Source organism: Rosa rugosa, chromosome 4 (assembly GCF_958449725.1).
Source record: "Rosa rugosa chromosome 4, drRosRugo1.1, whole genome shotgun sequence".
Lineage (NCBI taxonomy): Eukaryota > Viridiplantae > Streptophyta > Magnoliopsida > Rosales > Rosaceae > Rosa > Rosa rugosa.
Genome location: NC_084823.1, coordinates 41,809,470 through 41,820,105, shown reverse-complemented (window position 1 = coordinate 41,820,105; position 10,636 = coordinate 41,809,470). Strand labels below are relative to the sequence as shown.

Below are 10,636 nucleotides of genomic sequence, written 5' to 3'. Positions count from 1 at the left end.
AATTCCCTAAGACTTATTGTTCTTCGGGGTTCTTTGGGCCTAGTCTCACTTACATAGAAAAAGAGACAAGTATTTTGGGTTCCACAATCATGATTATATTTCCGTACAATCCCGATTAAAAATTGCCCGACACTTGTTAAATCGAGCGACAACTTTTGCCTAGCTAGGCCAAATTAAGGCTTCAGACTTCTTCTGGCCCTTATGTTGGCCTAGGCAAGGGTTGTCCAATCTAGGATATTGATCTACCAATGTTATATTCATAAAATTTGGTCAGTCAGTTATTGACTAAGTAAACAATATTGTTGAATGACAAAAAGGTGATAAAGCAAATTAGCTTGAGAGAACAAAGAAAAGGTCATCAATCATTTTTTTTATGATAATTTGATTCACTATAGGAAAACAAGCCATTTACGACGTGTAAAACACGCAGTAAATGACAATTTAGTACGTGAAAATCCGGGCAAAAATGCGCCCTTATAGACCGCGTCGTAAAAAAAGGAATTTTTTTATCTTTTTACGGCGTGCATTTTGCACGCCGTAAATGACCCAAAAGCATGCCGTAAAATTTGGTATGCACGCCGTAAAATTTAGTACGCGCGCCGTAAATGACCCAAAAGCATGCCGTAAATTTTGGTTTAAGGCATGCTTGGCACGCCGTAAATTCAATTTTTTTTAAATAAAAAAAAATTCTCTGTTGTTCCAATGTCACCCAGAAACACTATAAATAAAAAGAATAACAAATCTGTCTAATTCTTTGCTTGTTGCAATTTCATAAGAGAACATTCACTTGTATAAAAAGTTGAGCAGTATACAAACAAATGTTGTGGAAGCAATAACAAATGAAGCTTTTAGCAAAACCAATACAAATAAAATGAACCTAAAGTGGTAGTGTAAAGCCATTGGGGTGGATTGCTTCAACCGTTCACTGCACATTCCACTTCAAATACATCTTGTGTCTTAAAAGAACAGCTTTACTTGGATCTTCATGATAAATTCAACACTTACGGATGCCTTTTGTTTCCCCATTGAAGTTGGAGCTGGACAATATTGAATGACATTAATAAAGAGCTACAAAATTTACTATTTCAGTTTAACCCTGAAGTTATTTCATAGAATTTACTGAGAATGCAAAGCTCTCAATTCTCAAAAAAAAAAAAAAGATCAGGAGGAGGACAAGGCTGGTGTTCAAAATAGTTTCTCCAATAAGATGGTATTGTATTTTGACCCCCCACATCCCATATACCAAAATCAAATAAATACAAATTCAATAAACCGAAATCATTGCTAGTGTTGCATAAAAGAAAGAAGTTACTTTTGGTAAGTGAGGGTGTTGATGTTGAAGTCGAGAGTGGGAGTGACAAGGCTGGTGTCCTCCCCATTAATCGTGAGCACAATCCTAGTCTTGCCCGAATTGTCAACCCCACTGCATCAACAAAAACAAGAACCAAATAAATGAGGCAGCCATTAAATTCTCATATACGTGTGTTTGTCTATTATGGAGCGAGACTCACACCATGAATAGTCTAACTGTTACTATATATACACAGATACTAAACTAAGAATCAGCTAATTTGTTTGTATAAACATACACATAAATAAAGTACAGAAACTCTTGTACCTTGATTGAATTTGCGAACACAGGGGCCATCTACGCCATCACAGACAAAGAAGTAGAAAACAGAAAACAGTAATGTTACACTCTGTATCTAGGGTTCATGAGAAGACATTGCATACATCTTTGCAAAGGTTTTCCTGAAAAATCAGTCGAACTACCGGCAGGTAAACAAAACTTCATCTTACAAACAACAAAAGGAAGGTATACCATATATTTAAAAAGATAGTATTAACATAATGCGATTATTACTTGGGAGCCCCGAGGTCAAAGCAAGAGAAAAAAATAATGCATTCAAGTATTATTGTCTATGCCTGGCCAGGAGTGGATGATTCCACTAACAAATGGATGTCAAAGCTTTGAGAAAGACCTGCCCAGTTCAATACAATGTTGTCCCTCAATCAATGACCTGTTTTGAATTAACCATTCTGCAAATGCAAATGTCCCCGGCCAGAGTAAATTGGCATTCAGCTGATGAAATGAAAATTCTCGAACGATCAACTCCTGGAACAAGCCAAGATTCACATATTTATTTCAATAATTTGAGATTCAAACTCTAGAGGCCAAGGAATAACAAAGACCAGGAGAAATACACTGAAAAATAGAAATCAAATACAGAATTTTAAGTGCCACAACCTTCTAAGAAATACTCGGGAAGAACGAAAAAAACCCAGGGGGAAAAGGTCAAAATAACTCTTGTAGAAGAGCTGCTGCTACTATGTAAGTAAATGCATCACTAAGTATCCAATTAAATACAGTTGAATACATACATGCTCGTCTATATATTTGATTCCTCCATTAAACACCAGATAAGTATGAAGTTAAAGTTTGTTTCTAAACAGGAATAGAACATGTAAACTCTTCACAAATTTGCAAATTTCATTGCACAGCTTCCACATTCTGTCACTACCAAAGCTCAAATGTACTATATTACTCCTAAACAGCTCATGAAAAGCATTTGCTTGTCACCAGCCATAGAAATTTAAAGTGGAAGCTCACACATTCCATCATTCAAGCTCAAAACTTTCAATAGGGAAAGATCAACTCTGACATTATAAATATCAATACAAGTTTACAAATGGACCTATGAAAGTCAAAATTACGTTTCTGGGTGTTGACCTGACAAAAAAAGAATAGATATTTACCATTCCAGGAAACTGATGCTTCCTCTAACTCTACGAAGCTTTGCTGGGTCTCTATGTTTTCCTCACCTGCAAATAACAACACCCACCCAGTAAGTCAAAATTTCACTAAAATTGAGAGTTGGTTAGAGAAACAGAGAGAGAGTGTATGTATGTACCACTGGAAGAGTCGTCTTTGCCATCACAGACAAACTCTTGATCACTGTTTTAATATCCCTGGTGATCGCAAATTTAATCAAATCCTACGCCATCTACTCCAATTAACAAGAATCAGATCAAACTGATATACATATCCAAATCGAGCAAATAACGTATACATATGGATTGAATTGAATGATCGTTGGGATCAAATTCAAAAATTCAAAATGAAAAATTCAAATTGAAAACCCTAGATTACTGACCGATGAGCTGCGAGGAGCGAAGTGCAGAGCATCAAGGATTAGAGAGTCGACTATTCGATCGAAACGGTGCGCATTTGAATAACCGAATCAAAAAATTCGGAAGTGAATCCCTTGACAAAGGCTCTGATATCGTCGGAGACACCGAACTTATGGAGCTCCGCCTCCGATGGCTCACTAGCGAAGGCGGAGGCGAAGGAGAAGGTGGAGGCGGATTTGACAATTGAGAGGTTGGAGAGCTGAGGGGGTGTGATCTCGGAGACAGAGAGTGACTTGATTTTGGCGGAGGAGCTGGTAATGGTTTGAGATTTCTCGACGGAGAGAGAAAGATAAGAGTGAGGGATGGACTGAGAAGGAGATTTAACTTTAATTTTGGCCAAATTTCGTAGCTGTTTTGATTACACAAAGACGGCAATACTCCAAACGCGTCGTAATAAACATTTGCACAATAACAAACACGGCATGCTTTCACTGTACGCTTTGCTTTATTATTTAAAAATGCAAGTTTCACGGCGCACATTCAATGCACGCCGTGAATGAGTATCATTTACGGCATGCATTTAATGCACGCCATAAATTCAGCGTCGTGAATGATCAGTTTTCTTGTAGTGATTGTAAGAGAAATTTTTGATTTACATCACCACCTAGGTGAACAAGCTAGACCTTGTAATTTTACCTAACAGAATAAGTACTAGTTCACATGTACCATCAAAAGCGCGCATTCTTGATAAGATAGCTAGCTAACCTAGCTTGTAGGCACCTTACTGATAAAGTTCTGAATCCAATAACCTTGGAGTTGGGATGGCAACCATAGGTACCTTCTTCTTCATCACAAGGCCAAACTTCTCGGAAACATCTAACTTCGTCTGTCCTTGTGGTAGTTTCCAGTCAAAAGAATGCAACAGTGATGCAAGTAAATGCATGACAAGCCTCTCTGCCGTTGCTATCCCTGGACATATTCTTTTTCCACTCCCAAATGGAAAATAGTTGAAGTCACTTCCAGTGTAGTCATACTTACCATTCAAGAACCTCTCTGGATTAAACTCTAATGGGTTTTTCCAGTTAGAAGAGTCTCTATGGATATCCCACACATTAACAAAAATCCTAGACCCCTTTGGAATGGTATAACCTCCCACAGTGCATGTTTCACTTGGACAATGTGGAATTAATACAGGCAAGGCTGGGTGCAAGCGCAGAGTTTCTTTCATCACAGCATCCAAGTATGGTAGTTTGTGAATATGAGACTCTTGTACAATACTGTCTTTCCCAACTACAACGTCTAATTCTTTCTGGGCTTTCTGTAACACCACTGGTTTGTTCATAATTTCAGCCATTGCAAACTCAATTGTGGTGGCGGATGTGTCAGTACTACCCACAACCATATCCTGTCCAAATCAGTAGGAAATAATCTAAGAATATATATAATGTATAATATATAATGGATAAAAACGATAATTATAAATATTTGAAAAACAGAAAAGAAAATATTGACCAGAACGTGGGAGGTATGTACCAGACGTGTGAGCAGAGTGAAACTAAAGTTTACATTTTTTTTATTTTGTATTATTTTTTTTGTTGTAGTTTGAAGAGGAAAAGAGATTGAGTAGTTCTATTCAGAGTTTCAAACTTCCAAATTTGATATATGAATTTATTTATTTTTTTAATAGATGGATCTCTTTCTTTTCTCAAATTAAAGTAGTTGAGATGACCAATTGCTTCAAAATTTGGAGGACTTGGTCCAAATACAAAATTTTAGAACCATCCAAAGAAATTATCTTTAAAAAAAAAAATCTCAAACAAAATATACAGCCAATTAATGAGACTAGTAGAAAATTACATTAATCTTTGCTACGATAAAATTATAAATGGTAGCAGTGGTTTGGGGTCAAAGGGTTAACCTCACTGACTTGATATTTTCTAAGAAAAATTTCAAATAATATAATTAAATAAACAAAAAATAAAACACGCAAAAACTACTATGCCATTAAAACTACCAACTGAACCATGAAAGGGTACATCCTAGATAATTTTATTCTCTCAATATTTTTTTTTTTTTAAGAATATCATGTCGATATATTAATATTACTCAGGCCAGAAAAAATATTCGTTCTCTCAATATTTTCCTACTTAAAACAAAATATTAAAAAAAATGCGCATAAGACGGACATGAGGCTAGTTCATGTACATGAAACCACACAAAAAAAAATATAGAAATGCTAGTGTGGAGTTTAATAACGTACCAAGAGCATGGCTTTGAGATGTGTCATGGTCAGAGGAGTTTTGCCGTCTCCTCCTTCATCTATAGATCGCAATAGAAATGTCAAGAAATCATTGCTCTCTTTCGCGCCTTCTTTCTGCATCGTCAACCTTTGATTGATAACTTTCTCAAAAATCCTATCAAACCTAAGCTCCACATCCTTCATCTGCTTCGCTATGCCCTGCAAATCAAACCGGGCCAAACCCGGATAAAGTTCCGAAATATTGGGTTTCCCAGAAAGCTCCGCGATGTCCCTCATTGCTTCCCTAAACTCGGCCAAAACCCCAGCCCCGACCCCCTCCTCCTCCATGGTGCCACCCCATAACATGTTGGTGGTAAGATTGAGAATGGCCACGAAAAGTTGCTCACCAACGTCGACGGGGGACCCGACCCGACTATAGAAGTAACCCACAGCTTTTCGGACTTGCTTGTGGCGCAGTTCTTGAACCGAGTCCAAGGCGGTGTTGCTAAGCATCTTGAGCGCGCACACTTTCCTCATCATTCGCCACTCCGGCCCGTACGGGGCAAAAACTATATCTGCCCCGCCGTAGAGTGCGACGTCCCCAGCTGCAACATTGACGCCGCGATTGGCGAACGTGGCGTCATGGTCCTTGAGGACCTCTCGAGCGATGGAAGGGGAGGCTATTACGACGCAGAGCCTGGTACCCAGTCGGAGCTTAAAGATTGGGCCGTAGGTTTTGGCTAGGCCAGCAAAGTAGGAGTGGAGCTCGGGGTCAAGGGACAGAAGGTTACCAACCAGTGGGAGGCCACGGGGACCAGGAGGCAACGGCGGCGACATTCTGCTACTCTTGGATTCTCTCATGCAACTCCATGCGTAAAAAAATGCAGCAAAAATTGCCGAGAGAGTCAAGAACACTCCCCAACTCCCGCTGTTGGTTTCCGACCACAGTGAGGATAAGGAACTGGATTCCATGAAGAATCCATAAGAGTGTGGCATTTTGCTTCCAACTGCAATGGTGCTCGTGAGTCGTGATACAGTAGTGGGGAACTTCCTTTATTTATAAAGAGATAACAGTTTCATACCCAATGCTCAAGACAAAAGGCATCTAGCAAGACCGGTTAAGCCGGCTAGCTAATCTCCTAAGTATCTTTTCACGCATATAATTAGATAATATATAACCATCACCGAGCAGACTGCCGGTGGTAAGCCGGAGGAAGGTGAGGATGCGTTAGTGTGCGTCACTTCTTCGGTGTCAACGATCCGGTCCTTTTCCAGATATTATTAACTTATATCGATCCCTAATAGCTCAATAATTGATCTAGTAGATTAATAACTATACACCATTACACCACTAATTTATATTCCTAGTAGCTCAATAATTGATCTAGTACACACACGAGGATTTGTTATTTCGTTTTTGGTGAATCCCGGTAGATTGACAAAAGTTTTTTTTTTTTTTTTTAATCAAGGGAAAATAGTATATTCAATTATTCATCACAAGTCAGAATAAGTCGTTATATATCTTTCCGCTGTCATTTTAGGCATAGACAGACAAGAAGATAGTGGTAATACCCACAAGTGGTACATAGAAATAGACATACTCATTATACATTCAAACACGTAGAGGTAATGGAGACCCTCCTTTGGTACTACTCCAGAAGCGCTAGAGAGACGTCAAGGAAATTATTGTAATTAGAAAAACTAAAAACATAAGAATGGGTCTAGGGCAAAGCACCCCAGTCCAATTAACCGAGCCCAAAAGGGCAGTCCCAAAAGAAAGATCAATGCATGGCCAGCTGGAATGGCTGAGACAAGCCCAGCCACCATCTCCACTATGACCAGTTTTCTGGGCAGCTCTGCCAGATCCCGCCGCCACTATCCATGCCTCCAGTCCGTCGCGCCCTGCCGCGCAGTCTCCAAGCCGTAACAGGCTGCTTCGGCACCGAACCCAGCATCCCACTAAGCGCGCCAAACCTAGAGAAAGCAATCACCACACATCGCCCGCCAGATCTTCCACCCCTCACCACCGCGAGTTCAGGAAAACCTCACGCGATGCGCCCGTCTCTGTACAGAGCACCAAACACCTAGAGATCTCACCTAGAACTTGCCATCGAGCCAAAACCTCGAGTCAAAACCTCTCTCTAGAACTCCCCGAGCACATGGCATTCAATCACCTGTCCGGTAGCAGCCCATTAGCGGAGAGGTAACCAGCACCGGCCTTGAGCGCCGCCGAATGAGAAGAAATTCTCAAACCCTAGACACAAAGTCGTCCAAAAAAATTAAAAAAAAAATAAAATCAGTCAAGGATGAACCATAATTTGTCAGAGAGTCAGCTACCTGATTTTTCTTGGAAGTAATATGTGATAAACGAACTCCATTTGAGATGTATGAAAAAGAAAATTGTCATAGCTTTAAGCTGCCAAGGAATCATGTGGATAGTGAAAGAAAGTAAAAACAAGTGCTAGATCAACTTCTAACCAAATATGCTTCCAGTCTCCCAAACAGACTTTGACCCTACTTATAGTAGAAGTCTTTTTTTTTTTTTTTGGAGAATGTAGTAGAAGTCTTGGAAGCACAACCGGAAATGAAAAAGCGTTTGATCCCGACCCTTACGCAACCTGATTGAGAAAATTATCCAACATTTCAACCCTCTAAAACCACCGTCGGCATTCTCCTTCATGAGTCATCCGTTAGGAAAGGTGATTGCTATTGCGTGTCACGTAGGCCAGGGACAAAGAATAAGATTGGAATGCATGCGATCCTGATGGCTGTGAAAGAAACCGACACAGTTCTTAATTTTGCCCGATTACAGCAGTAATTTGCAAGTCAAGCTTGCCTAGCTAGCTTGGTGACAAAGAGTTCTATTTGTACTGGGAAGAGGACATCTTGGGCGCTCTCCATGACTGAGTTATTAGGTATTATATTTTGAAGGAATATGCTGTTTAGCAGTAATGTTCAGAGACCAAGGATTTGTTGTCACCCACCCTCATATTTATTGAGTTCTCAAGTTTTGAATATAATCTTGTAAGTGCATGATAGGCGAGTTGTTTTGTAAGAACAACATAACTCACCGGATATATGGCAAAAGTATACTATTTAAGAACAATACTTGAGCTTGAATTAGACATAGCAAACTCCGAGCAACGGAGGAAGCGGTTTACATTCATAGACAAAAAAAGTCTTATCTTTTGATCTTATTCACAATCTTTATATATAATGGATCTCTACTCCCAAAAGAAGATTACAATGCAACATAAATTATGATTAATTTGACTATGTTCTCAAGGATAAATACGAGTATCTCATCGAACCTTTGTGTGCCTAACAGAAGTTGATATCAGAGAGCATTAGTTCATGATATTTTCACCTAATGATTATCAACAACGCACCTTGTCGGCTACTCATAGAGTGCTGGATCTGACAACCTTGGAGTTGGGATGGCAACCAAAGGTATCTTCTTCAATACAATACCAAACTTCTCCGAAAGATCCAACTTCTCTCCCTGTGGCAGTTTCCAATCAAAAGAATGCAGCAGTGTAGCAAGAGAATGCATCACCGTCCTCTCAGCCATTGCTATTCTTCTCCCAGACCCAAAAGGAAAATACTTGAAGTCACTCCCACTGTAATCCCATTTACTATCCAAGAATCTAGTTGGATCAAACTCCAATGGGTTTTCCCAACTAGAAGGGTCTCTATGTATAGCCCAAACATTAACAAAAATCCTAGACGGCTAGACCCCTTTGGAATGGTATAGCCTCCCACAGTGCATGTCTCATGATTTGTGTGCTTAAATGCAACTTACGCGCAATAAGGGCACGGTCATCAAGGAAATGGGAAATATTTGGACCCAAAATTATCGTACCACGGGGATTGAAAAGCTAACTACAATCCTTGGTTATGCCGATTACTAAGTCACCAACAATTTAACAAACAAAACCTAAAAATAGCACCAAGCTATTTACATGCCCGGCTCGGAACAACCAAGCCTAAAATTGGTCAAGAAAACCACAAGTGAATGCGGAAACTCACAACCAAATGGTATGGACAATGAAAGTGGTTTGTGAAATTTGATTTTTGATTTTGAAAAATAAATTGACAATTGAAAATTAAAGTAGCTAATAAAAATTGAGATAATAGAAACTAATCAAGAAATGGAAATTAGATCACTAAGGTATCCTCCTAACCAAATTTAATGCACAAATATATTCCGACAATGGTCATTCAATTCATAGTGGCATCAAGAACCGTACCCAAGGCTTTTCAAGGCTCATGGGTCATTAGATTCCTTAAAGGGTATTCCTACTCCGGATCAAGGGTCGTAGAAACTCAATTGGTACAATCTAGAGCCTTGTTAGGGCCTCTAGTTGCACCAAAAGGCGAGGAGTCCTAAAATCAAGGTTCCCAAGCTAGCCAATACGACAATCGAAATTGGTATTGTAACTAACCATGTTCTAAACAAGAGTCCTAGCCATAAATTAGAGAAGTGATTAGGTCCCCTAATTTGTTCTAGACATGCTCATCTACACATTCAAGAGTTAATCAAGCTCCTAAGCATGCATCTAAGCCAAATATTATAGAATAGAACACATGCCAAACACAAAATTGAAAACCATTAAATCAAAACATATTTATTACATTAAATCCATGCTAGGGCTCAAACCCTAGCTTCCTAAATAGACTACTCACAACCCATCAATAAATCAACAAAAATATACATCAATTAAAGAGGTAAAGGTGAAGAGTAGTGAGAAGCAACAAGAACAAGTCACAAATTGCTATGGAGTAAGTATGACTAGCCTTGATTTATATGATTTCCCACTTTTACCCAATCTTAAATATTGGTGCTCCTTGAAATCCCTTGAGAAATTGATGAGGATTTGATGTGGAGTAGTGAAGATTAAAAGAAAATATAAAGTGGGTATGGTGGTGTGGTGTTTTGGAGAAGAGTGGATGGAAAGGTGGTGTGCGGCTACTGTTGAAGAGAGGAAGAGGAATGGGTCTTGGTGCGGCGTTGTAGCTGCTGTCGGGTGAGCGAGAATGAGAGTGGGATGACAATATTTATAGCAAATTACTAATAACTACAATCTCATGCAAATAATTCCCACGTGCAGAGTCCAAGGGACCTATTTCCTTGCGGTGAGCTGATAAAGCCCATATAGACACGCATCCAAATTCTTTATTTTTTACTGACGAAAATGTCTCTTAACACACATGAGGAAGACAGACGAGATAGAGGGAGAGAGAAAGAGAGCTAGAGCTAGAGAG

At 39.3% G+C, this 10,636-nt stretch overlaps 1 protein-coding gene across 7 annotated transcripts; it reads right to left on the bottom strand.

Moving 5' to 3' along the window:
- Positions 1-725: 725 nt before the first annotated feature.
- LOC133706669 (flavonoid 3'-monooxygenase CYP75B137-like) lies at positions 726-6,658 on the bottom strand. Of its 7 annotated transcripts, none has more exons than XM_062132211.1 (8): positions 5,393-6,658; positions 3,156-4,537; positions 2,913-3,005; positions 2,758-2,823; positions 1,865-2,116; positions 1,619-1,769; positions 1,313-1,423; positions 726-1,037 (listed from the first exon to the last, which is right to left on the bottom strand). In XM_062132211.1, exons 1-2 carry the CDS (start codon positions 6,365-6,367, stop codon positions 3,914-3,916), a joined length of 1,599 nt encoding a protein of 532 aa, XP_061988195.1. In that variant the 5' UTR covers positions 6,368-6,658; the 3' UTR covers positions 726-1,037; positions 1,313-1,423; positions 1,619-1,769; positions 1,865-2,116; positions 2,758-2,823; positions 2,913-3,005; positions 3,156-3,913. The 7 variants fall into 7 exon arrangements, with proteins under 7 accessions (XP_061988195.1, XP_061988194.1, XP_061988197.1 ...); XM_062132210.1 differs by having other exon boundaries at positions 1,619-1,752; XM_062132213.1 differs by having other exon boundaries at positions 1,983-2,116.
- Between the last annotated feature and the right edge of the window lie 3,978 nt (positions 6,659-10,636).

Coding starts and splice junctions, on each gene's coding strand:
- LOC133706669 (XM_062132209.1), bottom strand. CDS start 6,367: ATGCCACACTCTTATGGATTCTTCATGGAATCCAGTTCCTTATCCTCA. Junction 4,538..5,392: donor ATCTCAAAGCCATGCTCTTG/GTACGTTATTAA, acceptor TGATTTGGACAG/GATATGGTTGTGGGTAGTAC.